At 40.5% G+C, this 24,227-nt stretch overlaps 1 protein-coding gene across 4 annotated transcripts in view; it reads right to left on the bottom strand.

The window, feature by feature from the left end:
- The window catches only part of TUBGCP3 (tubulin gamma complex component 3), a 98,775-nt gene that overhangs the window by 36,607 nt on the left and 37,941 nt on the right, over window positions 1-24,227 (bottom strand). For all 4 annotated transcript variants that reach the window (XM_055244072.2, XM_055244075.2, XM_055244073.2 and 1 more), the window contains exons 9-13: window positions 22,693-22,761; window positions 22,215-22,347; window positions 20,379-20,545; window positions 3,775-3,885; window positions 3,343-3,451 (exon numbers count right to left, since the gene is read on the bottom strand). In XM_055244072.2, the coding sequence (XP_055100047.1) occupies window positions 3,343-3,451; window positions 3,775-3,885; window positions 20,379-20,545; window positions 22,215-22,347; window positions 22,693-22,761 (589 nt within the window). The remainder of the gene's footprint in view (window positions 1-3,342; window positions 3,452-3,774; window positions 3,886-20,378; window positions 20,546-22,214; window positions 22,348-22,692; window positions 22,762-24,227) is intronic.

Raw genomic sequence — 24,227 nt, 5'->3', positions numbered from 1 at the left:
ACAGAACCCGGAGCCTCTTCGGAACTCTCTTTGCTCCTTCAGAGTTGAGGCATCTCTCGTGCTCCAGTTTTTAAATTCTCACTATTTATTCTTTATTCACACTTTTAAATCTTCATAACCTTTTCACAGATAAAGATGAATTTGACATGTTCTCCTGTTTTTTGACCATTATTAGGATTCTTTCAGGATTTGTATCTTCTATCTTCCAGTTACACTATAAATACTCAACAGCAGAAACTGCTCTCCACAGACCCTGGCAGCCATGGACAGGAAGACGGGGACAGCAGGAGTCGTCACAGAGAAGCAGCAGCGTCAGCAGCAGCAGCGCCCCGTCACCCTTAGCATCTGCAGGGAACCAATCCCACAACCCCCACAGACACCAAAATCCCCTGATGCTCAAGTCTCTTCTATAAAACAGAGCAATATTTGCACCTAACCTACACACATCTTCCCACATACAGTAAATCATCTCTAAATTACTTATACTATCTAGCGCAATGTACATGCTATGCAAACAGCTGTTAAACTGTCTTGGTTTTTTTGTATTTTTTTAGTGGCTGCATTTTTTTTTAAGTGTTTTTGATCCTCAGTTGATTGAATCTGCAGATGTGGGGCGGTGGGTATGGGGGCCGCCGGCAGCACAGCAGACGCGACGCTCACACAAGCAGCAGCAACCTTCATGGAGAGCCTCCCGCACAGCAGGCGCATGGGGACGCCCTGTCCCAGGCACAGCCCATGTGTGTGCCGCCTTCTCTAGGAACTATGAAAGGTCACAACTCGAACACAACTGCTCTCCCAATTCTTCTTCCTTCCACCTCTTCAGTGTAGAAGCATTTCCCCAAAATCTGTATTGGATCACATCTATCTCTATTCCAGGAACTCATCTGGGGTCTATGCACCCCCGCAAAAAAAAATACACGTAAAATTAGGTCTGAATGCTTTAGGGTGAGAAGGGCCATGGCTCTCACACACCTGGAAAGGGTATCTGCCCTGGACCACACGGGAGCTCTTGCTACACACCATCCTGCCTTGTCCTGAGTTACCATGGTGAGATAAGTGCTTCCAAAATCTCTATATTCGGCCCTGACTTTTAACCAGTTTCAGTATAACATTTCCAATACATGCTGGAAGCTTCCACTAGGAAGTCCTCTCAGCTACTGAAAACCAAATTGCCCCAAATGACACTCCTCTCTCAGTGCTATGCTCTCCCGAAATTCCCTGCTGCCCTTCCGACTTGGCCTCACGAGCTCAGAGTTCTAGTACCATCACCGACTCTTCCTGATCCCCAGCCCTCCTGTCCAGAGAGCCAAGTCCTGTTAAGAGAACATCTGTCATTCCAGTAACACCCGTAGCTAAAACCACACCCAATAACCTATCCTACTTCCTACATGAGGTCCTAGTCTGTCTCTCTTTAGTGTGTCACATTATTAAATAATAACTTTTTATTTTCACTACAATCTTTAGATAAGTCCAATTCGTCCTATTTCTCATCTGCACTTTCATGCACGTTATTCCTTTGTCCTGGGCTGCACGATAACCCACAACCAAATTCTCCTCCTTCTCCACGGCCAGTGCAATTCCTGCCTCTTTCCAAAGCCTTCCTGTTGAGCCTTGCCTGAAAATACCCAAAGCGCTTCACCTGCACATCTCACGGCCCTGATCACTTTCACCTTTATTACTGACTACTGGTTATTTTACTACGCATCTCCTCTCCAAGACCAGACTAATAAGCTCATGAAAGGAACGGTCACGGTGAAGTCATCGTCTCTTTCCTGTAGCTACCACAGTGTCCTACGCAAAGTAAACCTTTTGAATGAACCATGACAATATAAATAGCAAATACAGCCAAAACTGGAGAGCTATAAACATAAGTTAGCCATACACAAAACATCATGAAATTACTGAGAGTGGGGCAGGCGGCAAATGGGGAAAAGGAAGAGAACGAGGGAAAGCCTCAGCACTTCCCACAGGCTGAACGCTCACGCGGCATTCTGAATGCAATAAACACAATAAGTGCAATAAGTCCTGGCTCTTCTCCAAACAAAGCCTTTGCATCCCGAAGAATGGGCTACCATTAGCAATATTTTTTCTGTTATTTCTTATTTTGGCACACTGCCACTTTATCATTTTAAAAAGTAACAAATTATTAAGAAGGACAAAATAGCTATACCTATCCCAACACTTACTGTATAACTGTATAAAAAGGAAATTAAAAATTTACACAGTACTATATATATATATATATACACACACATACATAATACTACGTATTAAGGTGTTTCAGAGAGTAATTCCAATAATCTATAAATCCTATGGTACAAAAAATACTTTTAAGTAATCTGTAACATCAGCACATCATCATCACCATCACCTCCACTATCATCACCACTATCACCATCATCATATCATTACTATCACCATCCATCACAATTATCATTGTCATTGCTATCATCACATCACCATCATCATTACCACCATCATCACCATCATCACCACCATCACTGCCACCACCATGCCATCATCATCACCGTCATCACCACCCATCCCCATCATTATCACTATCATCACACCATCACCATCATCACCATCATCATCATCAACACCATCACTGCCACCACCAAGCCATCATCGTCAGTGTCATCACCACCCATCCCCATCATTATCACTATCATCACACCATCACCATCATCACCATCATCATCATCAACACCATCACTGCCACCACCAAGCCATCATCGTCAGTGTCATCACCACCCATCCCCATCATTATCACTATCATCACACCATCACCATCATTACCACCATCATCACCATCATCATCATCAACACCATCACTGCCACCACCATGCCATCATCATCATCACCACCCATCCCCATCATCACTATTATCACACCATCACCATCATTACCACCATCATCACCATCAACATCATCACCACCATCACTGCCACCACCACGCCATCATCATCACTGTCATCACCACCCATCCCCATCATTATCACTATCATCATACCATCACCATCATTACCACCATCACTGCCACTACCACGCCATCATCACTGTCATCACCACCCATCCCCAACATCATCACTATCATCACACCATCACCATCATTACCACCATCATCACCATCAACATCATCACCACCATCACTGCCACCACCACGCCATCATCACCACCCATCCCCAACATCATTATCATCACATCACCATCATCCCCATCATCACACCATCACCATCACCACGTCATCATCATCACTGTTACCATGAGTATTCACCATCCTCACATCATCATCATCATCACACCATTGCCATCATCACCACCCCACCAGCATCATCATACCGTCCTGGGGTGACTCTGCAGACTTGGTCACAGCTATCATCTTTGTAGTGGGAGTCTGATCATGACAAACTTGGTGCAAGAAATTTATTGATTTTCCTATCAAAAGGACCTAAAAAGAAAAACATTCTATGATTACTTTTATGTAAATTTAAAACGACTGCCCAAATCTACAAATATTCGTAAGCTACAAATTGGCTATTGATTGAAAACTAACAAGAGCATCTGCTAGAGTATGGAGCGAATTCTAGTAACTCAAAGATATACTGAACACATACTATGTTGATGTATTCAATTAACATGCACTTACTTCACCTCCAGAACATTAACAATCTCAAAACGCATGAAGTTTTAACTGAAAATTGGTTTTGTCACATAATCTAAGCATACATAGCCATAAAACATCAAAATCACAAAAATTTCTTCTAATCCTACCTTCCTAGACTGATCCATCGTAATAAACGAAGGAATCATCGATTTCCTCAAAGTATACTTGTCGTGCCACAGTCGATCTGTCTTAACTGTTGGATCTGATGCTACAAAAAACTGAAAGCAAAGGGGCATGGAAACGTTCAAGAGTGACATTTATGGCAAAATATTAACCAACAGCAACATCAAAGAGTAAGTTATTCTAGAAAGCCAAGTTCTCCAGACACAGGGAGTCTTACCCATTTATATAATAAAACTTGTATGAAACACAGAAATCTCTCTAAATTGAACTCTGTATTTCCTAAACTTTTAAAACTAAAGTATAACAAAAACAAGTTATATCTTCCTTGGAGACTCAGAATGTCCATTAGTGCCTCTGCAGCATAACACTGAGGCTTCCTGGACGGCACGGAACTCTTCCTCAGCAACAGTGCAGGCTTTTGGGGCTCCCCTCCCTCACAGGCAGCAGCTGTGTGTCTCCTCCCATCAGTCTGCCTGCCCTTGCAGTCTCTCTTTTGCAGAGCCCCAAAGCCTGGTACACAGAGGTGCCCAGGCTGGCGTCCTCTGTTCACAAACAAGTCCCAAGCTCTGTGGGCAAACCTTGCTGTTCATGTACCCACGTGCACGAGGGGCCGGCACCAGCCAGGTGGCACTGTAGAAGTGACCCGTGTGGTTCTCCCGGGAACCATCTGTGCTCAGGAGCTTTCTTCCTCACTGGCATGCAGCTCCCCTGCCCTGACCCTGACAGGCACCTACATCACTGCCGTTAGAAAGGAAACTGAGCAGTAAGGAGAGAATTCAATTGCTGTTGCTTCCAGTTTATTTGCCACTACAATGATGAAGCCATTCTCATTTTTCAGTCATATACCCTAATAGAATTGCGCTTTTATTTCTATAAACTTGTTTTATAAAAGCACAACTGCTGAATTGAAGTAGCTTTTAGTTTTTATAGATGATGCCAGGTTTCCTTTCCACACAGCTGTGTAGACTGACGCTCCCACAGGCAAGATGTCCTGTTTTTGCATCCTGGCTCGTTTTAAATTTTGCCAGTTAGGTGGAATCATGGTTATCCTATATTGCTGTCATTAACCAAAAATGAAGCCGTGCATATTTTCATAGTTCTAACTGCCATTTGCTTTTCTTCTTCTGTGAATGGTCTTTTCATGCCCTTGACCCATCTTTCTATTCATTTTGTTCTCTCATCAATATACAAAAATTCTTTGTACATTAGGAATAGTGACCATTTGTGAATCATTAAATATTAGAGATTTAATTTTTCCAAGTTAATTATTTGCCATTGTTTATAGTATGGTCCATATTTTAGTTCTGATCTATTTTTTGTTATATACAGATAAATGTCAAGTCTTCCTTTATGGTTTCTGAGTTTCCTGTCTTCCTAAGATCTTCCCATTCCTAGATTATGAAAATATTGTCCATCATGTTCTTTCAGTATTTCTAGAGTTATTTTTATTACCTAGTTCTTTTTTTTTTCTTTTTGAGACCATAGGGTCTCACTCTATGGCCCAGGCTGGAGTGCACTGGCATGATCTTGGCTCACTGCAATGTCTGCCTCCCCAGCTCAAGCCATCCTCCCACCTCAGCCTCCCAAGTAACTGGGACCACAGGAGCACATCACCATGCCCGGCTAATTTTTTGTATTTTTGGTAGAGACAGGGTTTCACCATGTTGCCCAGGCTGGTCTCAAACTCCTGAGCTCAAGCAATCTGCCTGCCTCAGCCTCCCAAAGTGCTGGGATTGATTACAAGCAGGAGCCACCATGCCCGGCCTATTACCTGGATCTTTAATTCCTCTGGAACTTGGTATAATCCTGGCACATTTTATGTTATAAGGGCGAAGTCGACGTTTTCTCCTGGATGGCATTTTTTTCTTTACTGGCCGAGCCAGCCCCATTTAATGAATACACCATCCTTTCCTCTGAGCTAAGGATGCCTCATCAGGAATTGTTAATATCACCATAATTAATTATATCAACAGATTAAAAGTGGAAATCATTTGACTATATCAAAAAACACTGAGGAAGCATCTGATAATGCCTCTATTTACATTCTCCGATGACGACCAACTCGTTTTTTATGATCATGAGAGGGTGGATTTAAGCATATCCAGTGCTTCCTCCATCACAGTTATGCTCTTCCTGGGGCTCCCCATCTCCTATGTGGGGAGGGGGAGCCTCTTCCAGCCGCTCCTGAGTCCTTCACACTGGACCCAAGTGGTCTGCCCTGCTTTTCTGCTATAGACGGTGCTCCAGGCTTAGCTCTGTTTCTCCCAATACCTAGAATCAGCCACTTCTCCAAGGAGCTCTACTTCCTTTGAGGGAGAAATGGCACCGGGACCATGACCTCAGCACTTGGCAGTGTTTTCAATTAAAAGCCGGAAGGCCTAAGACTCGGCACTGCCCTATGATGCATGGCAGCTGAGTTCTCCAGTCAGACTGTAAAACACATTTCAGTCATATCACACCCAAAGTGCCTTTTTGGTGATCTTTCCATAAATCCCAAATATCTTTAAAAATTACATAGCAATACAAAATTAACGATCTCTTAGCAAAATGTAATGGTCAAAAGTAACCCAAGAAGCAAGAGAGAGGAGACCCTGAAAACAGTATCTTCAGAAGCAACTGGAAATATAAAATGCTATCATTAAGGAACAGGGCTACTAACACTTTTTAAGACATAATTCTTAGGTTGCTTAACGTATTCTAGGCGACAGAAATACACGTAGGATGGCCTCAGTTGATTTCATGAAACTGGCATAACACTAGCACATGTGATTAGAAAAATACCAAAAATATTACAGGACAGTCTCATTTGTGAATATGAATAAACTCTGAATAAAATGTTATAGTTGCATTACTGGAATAAAATATTCTTCATCAGCATATACTTATATGCTATGCTAAATGTCTTAAAAATAAGGGAATATATAAATGAATTACAAAATATTACCATGTAGTCATTAAAAATAGATTGTTCTTAACTACCACAGCCCTTTCCAATAATCTGATGAAAAGTATAGTTCTTCCCAGGAAAAAATCGCATATACAGCTGACCCTTGAATCACACCAATTTGAACTGTGCGGGTCCACTTATAGGTGGATGTTTTCCAACCAAAGGCACACACAGAAACACAGCATCCTCGGGGCATGAAACTCACTCGTATGGGAGGCCCACTTTCTCAACCCACAGGTTCCATGTGGTCGACTGCGGGACATGAGTATGTGTGGATTTTGGTATCCACAGGGGTCCTAGAACCAATTCCCCTTGTATACCACAGGAAGATTATATTCACAAAATAGAGTTTCAGAGATCATTTTAATAAGCCTTGGTGTCAAAAAAAAAAATTTAATGGCATAAAATAATGTTCATTATTTACTTCAACAAGTTGACAAAATACTATGCATACGATACACACAAATACACAGAAAAAATCAGTATATACAAATATTAACAGAATGTGTCTGGTCCTGACAGGGTTACTGGAAAATTTTAACTTTATCTTCTGTATGTGCTTATGTGATCAACATTGTTTAAACTGTAAATATTTTTCTATTAGAAAAAAAACACTGTTTAATAAAAGAATCAAGTAATTCTAGCCAACTACTGAACACATGCTACCAGTAAATTGTTGTTGCTTTTTTTAAGTAACATCATTTTCCCAGGGCAACCAACTAAAATAAATTTTTTTCTTTCACAGAAATCTACTTCCAACAGTAAGTATTTCAGGAAACAAAATTCTAATGATGTCAAGATCTTCTATTTGATCCTTTTAAGGGCTAGACAGTATCAATTATGTACAGCCAATCTCCTGCATAAGTAGGCACATGAATAAGTGCCAACATTGTTATGACCATAGGGAAGAGGCTGCTACGTTTATTTTCAACTAAAATGTCTTATCTTTAAGTATCAATTTAAATGACTGAAGCATTCACTGATCTATTTTAGCCTTTTGTGATCTATATTACCCTTCAGGGGTAAACAGCAGTACTATCACGGAGGCGTCACCACCTTAACATAGACTTAAATTGTCCATGACAGAAATAAGCCCCTGTGAGTGATCTCGGCAGCGACGAAGTCACCGTGCTCATGCTGGGACTGCTCTGTAGCTTGCCACGCTATAGATTAGATTAACTGCATATAAATTGTATGTCTGTTATTCAGTTAGACAGAAGAGCTCGTTTCCACAGACAACACACTAATTTATCCTAATAGTTGGAGTACAGCCGGATTTTTATCAGTATGAACAATAAAGAAAACTTAATTTAAACCATAAAAAACCTCACGCAATTCAGGCATGTTTAGAAGTTATGAAAGCACTGCTTCATCTAAGGGCAAAGGAGCACGCAATCACCCCAGCAGCAAATATCTCGTAGCAAGCAGAGAGCTTGGGTACGCTTTAGAATATAATTAATTCTGTGAAAAATACAGAGTTATAGAGGGAAAAAAACCAAGGTCAGAATATAATTGCGATATGCTTTTATTTTACTAAGGCATTTTCCACTCAAGGTTCTTTAATTTTCACCATTATGTCAAACGCAGAAAGAATTAAGAAAAAAATAAAACATAATTGTACCATGATTTCTCATTAATTGCTGGACAAATGCCAAGGCCTCCCTACTAAAAACAGAAATGAAGAGGGTAATTTTCTTAGCAAGCAACTTCTGAGAATCAGATCCATTAATACAGACCACAAAAAATTCCAACTTCAACTTGCCAATCATGCAGGCAGCTACCAAGAGATTTCTCCTAAGGCCACACTTAGATACAATAAAATGGCAACTGGACCAGGGGAATGGGTAAATTGGTCAGGTTCTCTGTACAACAAAGTATAATTTACAAGGTAAACTTATAATTACAATATTTCAAGAGGTATGGCATAAAAATTCCAAAATAGTAAGATATTTTATATGGTAAACTTTTAAATTTCAGTAACACAGCAAGAGTGCTAAATAGATCCAGAGATATTCTGTCTTATCCATACTTTGTGGATCTTCAAATTCAAGAATGTAGAGTTTTAGAATATTATCACAGCATTTAAGTAAACATTTGAATCAAGTCTGGAAATCTAATTTTGAAAGCAAGTTTAATTTTAACTTGATCCATCTTTTCTTGCTGCTAGTTGAAGCCCCTAATCTTTACTATCCAAAGGGCAAATGGAAACTGAGTGGTTTTGCCTGTAACTTGAATATATTGGCATAACTCATTTACCTTAAGTTTACAGGGGAAGAAGCAAGGTTAGCTACAGAAAGGACTCACCATGCAGCTTCTCTAGACAGTAGTAACACAATGGAAAAACTTGGTTTTCTTTTACAGTACCTACATTTAAGAACAAAAAATATAAACTTTTTCCCCAAATGCTGAAAGTGCTTTCCAACTTAATCATTCGGAATACCTTCCAAACTCTTATAGCCCTCTACTTTTGTCTGCCTTTGCAAATATACAAGATATAAATAAAATAAAAACAAAATAAAATTTAGATACCATTCTTAGCACTAGTGGGCTAAAAGTCTATATCCTTTTTATTGTTAAAAGGAAAAATCCCAGATGTTAGACTTAGAGGCAGCTTTTAATGACACCACAGCAGACATAGCAAAGCCCAGATGTCACCTGGAAGTTTTTCTGTCATCTTGCAGTTGCCAATCAGCCAAGCCCACAGGCAGCTGGGCAGAGAGGCAGTGCAGTGCTCAGCCTTGATCGGCACTCAAAGAGCTTCCAGGAAGGAAGACAGGAGAGAAAGCCTTCACACGTGGAATGAGCTCTGCTGGGCCATCAACAGAGAGACCGAGAGATCCCTGAGACTGGCAGGAGCCCAATGCAAGGAAGTCCCTGAGGAATAGCAGTAGGGTCTGGACAGACACAGCCAAGAGGGAGACGCACTGCGTTCCCATTCAACAGGCATCTACCGACTCCCAGGCAGGAGGAACTGGAAGTCAAGGTGAATTCAGGCTTTGGGTCACTACAGAAGGTGCAGCTCTCACACCAGCACCATGCCCAGCCCATGCATCTCTCATGTTTGCAAAAGCCCAGGTCAAAGAAAAGCCCTGGGTCCTGTTCCAACTTGGGCTTCCCTTAACCAGGGCCACAGACAGACAGCACAGCAGGGGCCTGTGGACTTGGGAGGAAAAATAATCTCATCTTTATTTTCACTAACCTCACTAACCTCTATCTGAAATTTATCTTTCCTTCAATTATAAATGTGACTAACAAACCACAGTACCCGTGCCTTTGTCAACAACAGGAACCATACATTTCACATCACATGTTAAGCTGTTGCAGGTGCTTTGAAATAGGCACTAATCCTTCTTAATGTGTTAAATTTTATTTATTTATTTAAAAAATAAGCCCGCATATTACCACATCACTGACTTGATATTCAGTTTGGACACATTAGATAAAGCAGAGTTCTAAGAGAATTTTTTTTTTTTTAAATTTTCTATTTCCATAGCTTTCGGGAAACAGGAGGTGTTTGGTTGCATGAGTAAGTTCATCTGTGAGATTTTGGTGCACCCGTCACCCGAGCAGTAAACACTGCACCCAACTTGTAGTCTTTCATCCCTCACTCCCTTCCCACCCTTTCCCTCCAAGGGAATTTCTTAGAGCCTGCACTACTGCACAGAGGAGTGCGAGTGTGGAAGGGAGGTGAGTGTGCAGAGCTGGTGTGGAAGGAGGTGGCACTCTAAACTCAGCCGCATCCCATCACAATTTTAGAACAAACTTTGCAGGTCCCCGCCCGACTCTGGGGGCTGCTGCAGGGAATCGGAGGGTGGATAGGCCAGGGGTCCTCAAGTTTCAGTGCACAGCAGAAACACCACGGGACTTTGGAAATCCTCATGCCCACATCAGTCCACATTAAAACTCCTGCGGCCGGGCGCGGTGGCTCACGCCTGTAATCCTAGCACTTTGGGAGGCCGAGGCGGGTGGATCACGAGGTCAGGAGATCGAGACCATCCTGGCTAACATGGTGAAACCCCGTCTCTACCAAAAATACAAAAAATTCGCCGGGCGAGGTGGCGGGCGCCTGTAGTCCCAGCTACTCCAGAGGCTGAGGCAGGAGAATGGCGTGAACCCGGGAGGCGGAGCTTGCAGTGAGTCGAGATTGCGCCACTGCACTCCAGCCTGGGCGACAGCGAGACTCTGTCTCAAAAAAAAAAAAAAAAAAAAAACCCTCTTGCAAGGCCCCATGTGTGGCAAACAGATGTGCAGGCTGAAAGCTACAGAGCCCTACTTGGGCACGGCGACTCCATGGTGAACAGGAGCACCTCAACCTAGCAGGGTGGGCGAAGACCCGGGAAAGGAGCCACAGGAGCTACCGTAGCTGGCATCCCTCACCAAGCGTTTGTGTTTTCAGAACTTCTACATTTTTTTTTTTATTGAGAGGAAATTCACATAATATAAAAGTCACCATTTTAAAGTGTGCAACTCAGTGGCTTTTCGTATATTCACAACGTGGTCGTGCAACCATTCCTATGATCTAACTCCAGAACATTTTCATCAGCCTGGAGAGAAACTCCGCATCCATTAAGCAGTCACTCATTCCTCTCTGCCTCCCCACCCCCAGTCCCTGACAACATTAACTACTTTCTATCACTACACATTTGCCAATTCTGGACATTTCATACCAATTGAATCATACAATATATCGCCTTCTGTGTCTGGCTTATTTCACAGAGCACAATGTTCTCAAGATTCATCCACACTGTAGCAAGTATCAGATTTTCATTTTTTTGTTAAGGCTGAACAATATTCCATTCTATGGATATACGTCATTTTATTATCAATTCACCAGTTGATGGACACTGGAGCTGTTTTCACTTTCGACTATTATAAATGACGCTGCTATGAATGTTCATAGACAAGTTTTTAGATGAATGCATGTTTTCATTTCTTTGGGTATATACCTAGAACTGTTGGGTCACATGGTAAATCCATATTTAATTTTTTTAGAAACTGCCAAACTGTTTTCCAGAGGGGCTGCACCATTCTGTGTTTCTACCAGCAACGATGCAGTTCCCAATTTCTCCAAATCCTTGCCAACACTTGTTATTTTCTGGCTGTTGGTTTGTTTTTGTTAACGAACCTAATGGCTGTGAAGTGGTATTTAATTGTGGTTTTGATCTGCATTTCCCTATAATGATAATCTTTTCCTGTGCTTATTGTCCATTTTTGTATCTTCTTTGGAGAAATATCTTCTCAAATCCTTTTTAAACTGGGTGATTTTTCTTGTTGAGTTGTGATAGTTCTTTATGTATTTGGGATGGGATACTAGACCATTATCAAGTAAGTGATTTGGAAATACTTTTCTCCCACTCTGTTTTTTTTTTCACTTTCTCAAAAGTGCCCTTTAATGTACACAGTTTTTATTTTGATAAAGCCTGATTTACTTGTTCTCATTGTTCGTGCTCATGGTCCCAAAGATTTACCACTATATTTTCTTCTAAGTTTTATAACTTTGGCCCTTAAATTTAGGTGTCTGGTCCATTTTGAGTTAATCTTTATATATGGTGTACGACAGAGATCCCAATGCATTCTTCTACATGTAGATATCCAGTTGTCCCGTTATCATTTGCTGAAAATGCTTTTTATCCCCACTGAGTCATCTTGGCACCTTTATTGAAAATCAATAAAAATGAAGATGTACTTCTGGGCTCTCGCTTCTAGCCCATTGACCCAGAGGTCTATCATTATGCCAGTATCACATTGTTTTGATTACCTTGCATTGTAGCATGTTTTAAAATCAGAAAGTTTGTTCAACTTTGTTGTTTTACAAGATTGTTTGGCCTCAGGGCCCCTTGTACTTCTTTGTGAACTTGAAGATCAGCTTTTCCATTTCTGCAAAGGCTGTTGGAATTTTGATAGACATTGCATTGAAAGTGTGGCTCGTGTTGGGGGAGTACTGCCATCTTAACGATATCAAACACTGAAAGTGTGTCTCGTGTTGGGGAAGCGCTGCCATCTTAGCAATATCAAATCTTCCATCCATAAGCACAGAATGTCTTTCCATTTATTTAGGCCTTTTTCATTTCTCTCAACAATGATCTATCCTTTTCAGAGTACAAGTCTTGCACTTCCTTGGTTAAATTTTTTACTATGTATTTAACTTATTTAAATGGTATTTTAAATGGAGTTATTTTCTTAATTTCATATTTGGATTATTCATTGAAAGTATATGGAACTATAACTGATTTTTGTTTTTGAGCTTGTATCCTGCCAATGTGGTGAACTTATACATTAGACAGCTATACATACACCTCTCTACCTGTATATAATCTTTATTATAAAGTATGTGTGGATTCTTTAGTTTTCTATAAATAAGATCAAGTATCTGTGAACAGAAATGGCTTTACTTTTTTTTGGAGACATGGTCTCACTCTGTCACCCAGACTGCAGTGGTACAATCATAGTTCACTACAGCCTCAACCTCTTGAGCTCAAATCATCCTCTGACCTCAGCCTCCCAAGAAGCTAGGACTACAGGTGTGCACCACTACACCTGGCTCATTTTTTTCTTAATCTGTTGTAGAGAGGAAGGTCTCGCTATGTTGCCCAGACTGGTCTCAAACTCTGACTGCAAGCCATCCTCCTGCCTTGGCCTCCCAAAATGCTGGGATTACGGCTGTGAGCCACTGCACCCAGCTGGTTTTACTTTTTCTTTTCCAATCTAGCTATCTGGATGCTTTTACCTTTTTCCTTTGAAAAAAAAAAAAAACAAAAACAAAAAAACAAAAAAACTTGACTAATTATCCTGGCCAGATATTAGCATCTCAACAATGCTAAAAGGAAGTGGTAAGAGTGAACATCCTTGTCTTGTTCCTGACCTTAGGAAGAAAGCATGGAATCTTTAAGCATGATGTTAGCTGTTACTGTTTCACAGATGCCCCTTATTAGTTATGTTCCTTTCTATTCCAAGTTTGACTGCTTTTTTATCATGAAAGGGTACTGAATCTCATCAAATGCTTTTTCAGCATCAGTTGAGTTGATCATTTTTCCTTTCACTGCCTTAGTAAGATGTCTTATATTGACTGACTTTGATTATATTGAGCTACCCTTGCATTCTTGGGATTAATCCCACTTGGCCATGGTGTACAATCCTTCTACTATGCTGATGAATTCTGTTTTCCAATATTTTACTGAGGATTTTTGCATCTATATTCCTAAGAAATACTGGTATGTAGTTTTTGTGTGTTGTATCATGTTGACTTCATAAAATGAGTTAAGAAGTATTCCGTCCTATTCTATTTTTTTAAGGAATCTGAGAAGGATTGCTGTTAATTCTTTAAATATTTGGTAGCACTCACCAGAGAAGCCATCGGCTCCTGCACTTTTCTTTGCTGAAGTTTCTTGATTACTGATTCAATCTCTTTACCTGTTACAGGTCTATTCAGGTTTTCTATTTCTTTGTGAATCAATTTTGGTAGTCCGTATGCTTCTAGGAACTCTCTCAAGTTTTCTCTCTCAAGAAAAGTCTTGATTTCACCGTCATTTTTGAATGGGAATTCTGTTGGATACAGAATTCTTGAATCATCATGGTTTTTCTTTCAGCCTTTCGAATGTATTCTCCCCTACCCTGTGGCCTCCACGGTTTCTGATGAGATATCAGATATTCATCTTATTGAGGATCCCTTCTGTGTTATGGGTTTTCCCACCTGCACTTTGAAGATTTGCTCTGTCTCTCTACAGTTGGGTTATATAGGTTGAGTATCCCTAATCTCAAAATCTGAAATCCAGAATGCTCGAAAATCCAAAGCATCTTGGACACCAGCATGACACTGACAGGAAATGTTCATTGCAGTATTTCTGATATCAGATTTTCTGATTGGGGATGCTGAACATAAGTATAATGCAAGCATTCCAAAATCCATATTCCAAAACTTCCGGTACCAAGCATCTTAGATAAGAGATATTCAACCTAAATGTGTTTTGCTGTGGTGAGTTTATCCTACTTTTGAGAGTTTGCTGAGCTCCTTGAATGTGTAGATTAATGTTTCTCATCAAATTTGAGTCTCTTTGCTCTGTTCATTTTCCTTCCCTCTTTTAACTTTCTGTTCTCAGAATGGATGTTCTCAATTGACCTAAACTCAATTTGCTGACTTTCTTCTCCCTGCTCAAATCTGCTGTGCAGCCCCACTAGTGAGTTCATTCATTTCAGTAATTGTCCTTTTTAACTCCAGAATTTCTATTTGGCTCTTTTTTACAATTTCTATCTCTTTATTGATATTTTGCACTTTTATTATAAAAAAAAGCATTTTCTTATATAGATATACAATAAATTACTATGAGATGAATGATTATAAAGCTCACTTACAGCTATTTAGTTAACCACACACTTGAAAAAATGCAATTTTACAACAAAGTTATAACTCCCATTAGGGAAACTGAGGAAAAAACCTATAGAGGAAACAAAGAGACAAAATTTCCACATTTTAATTACATAGTGATCAAACACACAATGTAATTGTCTAAATCACCAAATTCTTATGGTAAACATGTTATTAATATTTAGAGTAAATTAAAGAGAACCTTCCCAAAACTAATCAAAGACTTTAAATGGATATTTATAAATGTAGGGTCTAACAGAAAACAGAGATGTCAGAGAACTACAAACAAATCAGCGCCCACAGACATCTTAGGGACAGAAGATATTCAAATGTTATCCAATGTTCTCCTTAAAGTAGCAGCAGATATACTACACACTTCCTATTGGTCTGATGTAATCCTCACACATACACAAAGTCGCACCAGACAAGCACTATCATACACACATCTGGAAGATGGGGAAGGGAAGGCCCAGAGAGGCGAAGGTATTTGCCCAGGATACAGTCATCAGAACCTGAAGCCAACAGCCAGACCCAAATCAGACTTCAGAACCTAAGCTCTTGAGCTCTAACCCACAGAGATAAAGTAGTCAGATAAGTTACAATGAGATAAACCGGTAGGTGGTATAAGCCCACTGGTATTGCAGTACTAAACATAGCAGACCCATGGCAAAGAACACAATATACTTTATGTCAAGAAAGATTAATTTTAGCTCCATCAATCATAACGCATTTCTGAAAAAACCTACAAGCAAAATTAGTGAAGCAAACAAGAGTATCTCAGGTGTAAAGACGCATTTCTGAAAAAACCTACAAGCAAAATTAGTGAAGCAAACGAGTATCTCAGGTGTAAAGACCTATTTGGACAAAATGACCAGCAAATTTAAAAATTACAAATCATGAACTTCCTAAAGCTCTATCTAATCTCAGACCCTAAGTACATGCGTCAGTAAATACAGAACCTTTAAAATAAAAAAAAGACAGGGATCATGACATCATTGTAGTAGCCTATCAGCATTCAGGTGGCCTTGGGAAAGGACACCTGGGAATGATGATATCAATGTAGTAGCCTATGAGCATTCAGGTGGTCTCGGGAAAGGACACCCGGGAATGATGACATCAATGTAGTAGCCTGTGAGCATTCAGGTGGTCTTGGGAAAGGACACCTGGGAATGATGACATCAATGTAGTAGCCTATCAGCATTCAGGTGGTCTTGGGAAAGGACACCTGGGAATGATGACATCAATGTAGTAGCCTATCAGCATTCAGGTGGTCTTGGGAAAGGACACCTGGGAATGATGACATCAATGTAGTAGCCTATCAGCATTCAGGTGGTCTTGGGAAAGGACACCTGGGAATGATGACATCAATGTAGTAGCCTATGAGCATTCAGGTGGTCTTGGGAAAGGACACCTGGGAATGATGATATCAATGTAGTAGCCTATCAGCATTCAGGTGGTCTTGGGAAAGGACACCCGGGAATGATGACATCAATGTAGTAGCCTGTGAGCATTCAGGTGGTCTTGGGAAAGGACACCTGGGAATGATGATATCAATGTAGTGGCCTGTGAGCATTCGGAAGGTCTTGGGAAAGGACACCTGGGAATGATGACATCAATGTAGTGGCCTGTGAGCATTCGGAAGGTCTTGGGAAAGGACACCTGGGAATGTTTTGCATTAATTCTTGCAACTTTTCTAAGTCTAAAATTAAATCAAAAGGAAAACATTTAAAAGTGAAAATCTTTGCCAATGAGGCAAGACCTGAGGTAAGTTCATTAATAATTTGAGATGCTGATTTGAATATTATACTCAATAGACATGCATTATTTTTAAATAAATAAAACATGAACATTAGCCTTATACATATTCTAAGCAACAAGAGTTCTTCAAAAAAGTTTCCCAAATTTAAACCACACTAGTCTTAAGGGTCTGCTTTTGTCTCACCCCAATGAATCAAAGTTTAAACATATTAAAGAAAAAAGTACAGAGGAAAATCAATTTATCAGTTTTTGCCCAATTCCCTCTGCATTCCCTATCAACTCTCCAGTCCCATCATTACTATCACGAAAGGAAATGAATACACAGGCCTGAAAAACACATAAGGCAGAGAATCAATAAAGAACTGGTGGTACGTTTAAGGACTCCTTTAAAAACACAGACAAATGGCCAGGTGTGGTGGCTCTTGCCTGTAATCCCAGCACTTTGGGAGGCCGAGGCGGGCAGATCACCTGAGGTCAGGAGTTCAAGACCAGCCTGGCCAACATGGTGAAATCCTGCCTCTACTAAAAATATGAAAATTAGCTGGGCGAGGTGGCACATGCCTGTAATCCCAACTATTCAGCAGACTGAGGCAGGAGAATCACTTGAACCCAGGAGGCGGAGGTTGCAGTGCACCAAGATGACACCACTGCATTCCAGCCTGGGCGCCAGAGCAAGACTCCATCTCAAAAAAAAAAAAAAAAACCACAGACAAATATAATGAATTGGTGGTTCAACTAAGGAGTACTTTAAAAACCTTGTTGTGAAAAATATGCCAACTAAATTATTCTCAAGACAGAAATATCGCAAATTACAAATTAGGTACTAAAGTCAAAAAAGACAATTAGTCAGCTTGTGGCTTTGACTTTTATTCTAATTATTAGCAATATGTATCCTAATTGTATGAAAACTCAGACAACTCCCACTCCAATCTCTGAAGAAAACGAGGTTTATCAATTGATCAGCAATCATTAGAAAAGTTAAAATCGCCCAAATTCATACTATAACTGACATACTAATTATTGAACGAAGAGGATACAGATTCTTTAATTAAATAAAAAGGTAAACTTTCCTTTTATAATCCTAATTTTTAAAGATTGCCTTAAAATATCATCTTTTAGTTCTGAAGGGTACAACTATAATGGATAAGAAGATACACCTCAAAACTGAAAACAGTAACACACAGAACTTTTTATTTCCAGTGTACAAGCTGGTCAAAGTATTTCTCATAAATCTACATCACTAAGCATGGCTGAGAGTAAACAAATCATAGTAGTATAAAAAGAACATACGTTCTGAAAATAAAACATTGATTTTTCATTTTCTTAACCACAAGATCACTTAGACTCCCATAAACTCATTAAATAACAAATGTTTTAAACTCAGATAACTTGGCTTATTGTGATAATGGTCAGGAGATTTAATATGCATTCTGAATAATCAATTGCACAGGTTTTTAAACAGCTTTCAAACCTCACCTCATCCTGTAATTATGGAATAACTGAACATAAATGCATTAAAAATGACAAGCCTCACTCTATCAAAGGAAACGCCTGTTACCTACATGTCCTTAGCACCTTACCATGGTGATAGATAAAAACTAAATAGTACAAGAATTTAAGTCTCCATTTAATCTTGAAAAATTAAGTCTAGAGCTTTGTCAATTGAATAATTTTATGATATTTTCCAGAAAGACCTAAAAATAAGGATTCAAATTTAAATGATGAATACCAAATATACCTCTATAGATGGCATGTATATGTATTTTAACATTGAACATTATATAAAATTTAAAATAAGAATTGAGCTACCTACAGTGTCAGAGGTCAGTATAAAGTTTACCTTTAAGGAGAAGGGGACAACGATGGGTACAAAACAGGGGTACTGATAAGTGCTATTTCTTGACTTGGATAGTGGCTTAATACAAATTGCATATAAAAAATTAAAAATATAAAATAACCTAGATTTAAACAAAAGGTACAGAGCTTAAGAGTGTAGGGCTGGGCGCGGTGGCTCACACTTGTAATTCCAGCACTTTGGGAGGCCAAGGCGGGCGGATCACGAGGTCACGAGATCAAGACCATGGTGAAGCCCCGTCTCTACTAAAAATACAAAAAAAACAGCCGGGCGTGGTGGTGGGCGCCTGTAGTCCCAGCTAACTCGGAGAGGCTGAGGCAGGAGAATGGCGTGAACTCAGGAGGCGGAGCTTGCAGTGAGCCGAGATTGCGCCACTGCACTCCAGCCTGGGCAACAGAGCGAGACGCCGTCTCACAAAAAAAAAAAAAAAAAATGCATCCCCACAACCCAGCAATCCCACCTCCCAGAACTCACCTTAGAGAAACTCATAAATACGTGCAGGGAGACACATAAAAGGATATTCATTTTAATACTGTTCATAAGATTAAAAACTACAAAGAACATCATCTCCATCAATAGGACAGTGGCTAGATAAAAACAGATCTGTCCCTACTGTGAAATAACATGCAGTAATAAAGAAAAACTACACACACCATCGGGAAAGCGCTACAAGACAGGCTGAGCAACTCGCCCAACGCAGATGCATACACGCCATGCTGCCCATGTGTTTCAAAAGCACACAGAGCACCAGAGAGAGTTTCTGCCCCAACGCTTGCTTTAAAAACAACTTGTAACAGCACAAACAATAAATTAGAAAACAAATTGAACGTAATACAAACTTCATGCTTATTTGCAATTTCATCCATGAGAAACGGCAGGAGAACACACGCCACTGCAGTCAGCAGCGCCCACACAAGGCATACCTGTTTCAGATGGCCAGGGCTCCGCCACTTCCCACCACACACAGTCTGCGGCCCTGACAGCCCACTCCCACAAGCAAACGCCAGGGCTTTTCCAAGACCAATGTGACATTTATAGCAGAGCTTATGTATTTCTTAACCTTTAACGTGTTAAACTGTGCTACAACTTTTGTTAGATTCCTGACTTTCTGTTATTTTAATGTTACTGACAAAGCTTTTGAGTGTGGTGCCCTTCACCCTACCTTCCACCAAAAGCCCTATCATTTCTATTGTGTGATTTATTACACAACAGTGATTTTTAAGCAGCATATGCTGTGTTACAGAACTGACTATATTTCAATAGGTACATATACAACTAACTTGTTTCATTAAGCTGTTGGCACCAAAGTGAGTCTGCAAAGTAATCATGGCAAAGCAGCAGAATCTGCCATGATGACTGCCCCAAGACTCAGGAGGCCTCGTCCTGCTTTGCCATCCACATGCTAGTAAACTCGGACGAGTGATTCCACCTTGCTGAGGAATAAACTGGGACAATTCTCCACTAACCAAAGAACCCATGAACTTATCTGCTGTTCAGTGAGATAACCAGCTGTCGAGGCACTGTGTAAAATGTATATGGTATTCAATTGAAGTGCAGTCGCATTCCTGTTAGGAGAATATGGTAATCATGACGGGAAAAATGAAACAGCATAAGGGCGTGCCCATGCTTTTTAAATCCAAGTCTCGGAACCAACACCGATCCTTACTTCGTGGTAAGTGTCCTCAAGCTCCCCATCATATATCCAGCGGTACAGGAAGCTCAGAACAGGATGAGACACGAGGCTGAGGATGTGCTGCACCAGAGACCGCATGTACGGGTCTCCTGTTTTTGTGTAGGCGTGGACAGCTGAGGCCAGCTCACCTCCTTTCCTTCCTGGGAGAAATGGAGGAAAATACACAAAAACATCCACATTTACACTCATAGTACACACCAGTCACCTCATACTAACCAAAGACGCCCAAGCAATTGAGATAAAGAGCATTTGTTTTCTTACAGTTAATACCATTTTGGACCTAGAAGCAGCAGTAACATGTCATGATTCAGAAACCAGACTCCAACCCTGGCTTTACACAAGTGTGTGAGTCACTCTTCTCTTTAGGACTGCTGAGGAATTTTTCAGAAACAAAAACTAGCAAAAAAATTGCTGGCTACACAATCTAAAGTTCATATGACTTTTCACACCTTTTCTACTTGAGACATACTAAGATTCACGCTTCATGGTGCAATGGAGGGCACAAATATATATGAAAAACAAAAGTTCTATGAATCAATATTTGTACTTTTTTTTGGTATGATATGCTAGCCCCAACCCATTAACTGGTTTCATAACACATTAACAGGCTACAACATACAGTGTGAGAAACACCACTCTATGTAGAGAGAAGAGGCCCCCTGGGCCTTGGCCAGAACTACACAGTATGAAGGACTGGGAGTGGCAAAAATCCGGTCTGGAAATAGAAGCACACGAAGAGTTCTTATGTTATGCTATGAATTCAAGATTTTATTATACCACTGGTAGATTTTAGGGAGAGGAGTGACAGGATCTGATTTTAAGAAGATGGCTCTGGTGTGTGTACACAAAGTGGGGGTGTGAGATTGAATATGGGGATCGGACAGCAGCTCTTACAACAGTCCCTACAGTGCCAAGGCCAAGCGCACAGGCTGAGCAGAGTGAAGAGAGTGAAGGACCCCAGAGGCCCGCTGGACACAGAAAGTGACAGAGGAGTTTGGGGGCTCCAGTTCCGGAGGAGCGCTGGGAACTGGAGAAAACGCTGGCGTTTATTTATTGTGCTCCACTTCTCTCTTTTTTGAGGGAAGTGCCAAGAGGTGAGAGGAGGGTGTGCAGACAGCAAGACGACCAATGGGGCCCTGCAGATTCTGGGGACCACCCCAGGCAGAGGATGGCAGTAAGAAGGGAACTCTTGTGTGGCAGATGGCCGGCTTGCCCCTCTCATGTTATCCTAACAACCCTAAGAGGTAACTGCTACTAGGATCTCAATGGTACAAACAAGGGAAAAGGCAAAGAGGTTCTTGGCCAAGGTAGCAGAAACAATGAGAAAAAATGTCAGAACGCAACGAGCAATACAGAACCTAAGAGCCAGAGAGGCCAAAGCAAGACATGCAAATACGGGAACATCTGACCGAGAGTCACCAACATGGTCCCTGACTGCAGAAGGACTAAAGGCAAAAAGCAAAATGCAAGGAAAGGCGACCAAGGGAGCAGCAAGCACCATGGGGAGCCGTAACGAAGGACCACACAAGAGAGAAATCTTTAAACACGAGACACCCTCCTCCTTCCTACCCTCCTCCTTCCCACCTCCATCTCAATGCCAGCCCGAGCTTCCACCGTGTACATACTGGGCCACACTGGCAACTGGTTACGTCCCCTCTTGGTTCCTATCTATCGATTCCTATTGAATCAACATGGCCATTAAGGATAAAAAAGGGCAGGACACAAAAGCAAGCCTGGATGGCGCACCCTACAAACGAGTTCTGAAACAAAGCGAGTGCCGGACACGCGTGGGAAAGACGCGCACGGGACCTTGGCAGTGGTCCACCAGGGCCGCAAGGGTCTTCAGTCGTATTTTGGGATCATAGGTCCAAACCAGGAGGCGCCGAAGTGTTAAACTACTCTCAAGTCCCAAATTCACACCCTGGTCATCCTCTAGTTGTAGCTAAAAAACAATAAAGATAGACATGTTTAAGTACAAATAACTACATAGATCACACTTCTTAACCTACATCACGTGAATATAAGAAAATGATTATACTCATAAAAATGAAGCCAAAGTCCCCTTTAAAAAAAACAGTATTTTTAAGCTACCTTTAACTGGTAGAACCCCGAAAATTGGCAATTAACTGGCTCTAGGCTACACTGAAACTTGATATTCAAACCTTACAAATAATATTATGAAAAATATTTTAAAAGTAATGTATGTAGGAACTTAAACATTCTATATAGCTTCAATTTTGTAACACTTTGAATCATGAAGAAATAAGAATAAAAATAAAATATTTACCTGAGAATGTAAAACAGAGAGCAATCGATAGTATTCTCTGAGTTCCTGGTGCAAGGCAGCACAAAAGCTCTGTTTGGAGGAGAAATATAATTAAAGCACGACACACTCATTATACATTGACTGATTTTAAGTAGAAAGGTATAATGCTTTTAGATAAAGTTCAGGTGGGCTGCTACAAGATTTAAATTCAGGTTTTGTCAATAATCTTCTAATCATCTTAATCACCACAATATATATTTTAATAACATGAGAAAAGTGTTGTTCCTTAGTACAAAAAGCAGGAACTTTGCAGAAGAGGAATGGAAAAAAAAATATGGTATAGTTTTCATGAAGTGTAGTGACTTTAGAGAATGATCCTTTAAGATTATATCCCCTGTAGATCTAATTAAACTAAAGAGCTTCTGCGCGGCAAAAGAACCATCAGAATGAACAGGCAACCTACAGAATGGGAGAAAATTTTTGTAATCTACCCATCTGACAAAGGGCTAATATCCAGAATCTACAAAGAACTCAAATTTGCAAGAAAAAATCAAACAACCCCATCAAAAAGTGGGCAAAGGATATGAACAGACACTTCTCAAAAGAAGACATTTATGCAGCCAACAGACACATGAAAAAACGCTCATCATCACTGGCCATCAGATAAATGCAAATCAAAACCACAATGAGATACCATCTCACACCAGTTAGAGTAGTGATCATTAAAAAGTCAGGAAACAACAGGTGCTGGAGAGGATGTGGAGAAATAGGAACACTTTTACACTGTTGGTGGGACTGTAAACTAGTTCAACCATTGTGGAAGACAGTGTGGTTATTCCTCAAGGATCTAGAACTAGAAATACCATTTGACCCAGCCATCCCATTACTGGGCATATACCCAGAGGATTATAAATCATGCTGCTATAAAGACACATGCACATGTATGTTTACTGTGGCACTATTCACAATAGCAAAGACTTGGAACCAACTCAAATGTCCATCAATGATAGACTGGATTAAGAAAATGTGGCACATATACACCATGGAATACTATGCAGCCATAAAAAAGGATGAGTTCATGTCCTTTGTAGGGACATGGATGAAGCTGGAAACCATCATTCTGAGCAAACTATTGCAAGGACAGAAAACCAAACACCGCATGTTCTCACTCATAGGTGGGAATTGAACAGTGAGAACACTTGGACACAGGGTGGGGAACTTGGACACTGGGGCCTGTCGTGGGGTGGGGGGAGGGGGGAGGGACAGCATTGGGAGATATACCTAATGTAAATGACGAGTTAACGGGTGCAGCACACCAACATGGCACATGTATACATATGTAACAAACCTGCACGTTGTGCACATGTACCCTAGAACTTAGGGTATAATAATTAAAAAAAATTAATTAATTAAAAAAAGTTTATATCCCCTGTAAATATTCAGGGTTAAAATGTAATTTTCTTTCATGCTCTTAATTAACAAAATTCAAAAATTGGCAGCTCAATGCCAATCCTCCTAATTTTTGTTCTGTTTACACTGCTTGTCCTTCTGATCCC

Source organism: Symphalangus syndactylus, chromosome 15, assembly GCF_028878055.3.
Source record: "Symphalangus syndactylus isolate Jambi chromosome 15, NHGRI_mSymSyn1-v2.1_pri, whole genome shotgun sequence".
NCBI lineage: Eukaryota > Metazoa > Chordata > Mammalia > Primates > Hylobatidae > Symphalangus > Symphalangus syndactylus.
The sequence above is the reverse complement of the archived record's forward strand: the minus strand, read 5'-3'. Positions and strand labels throughout refer to the sequence as shown.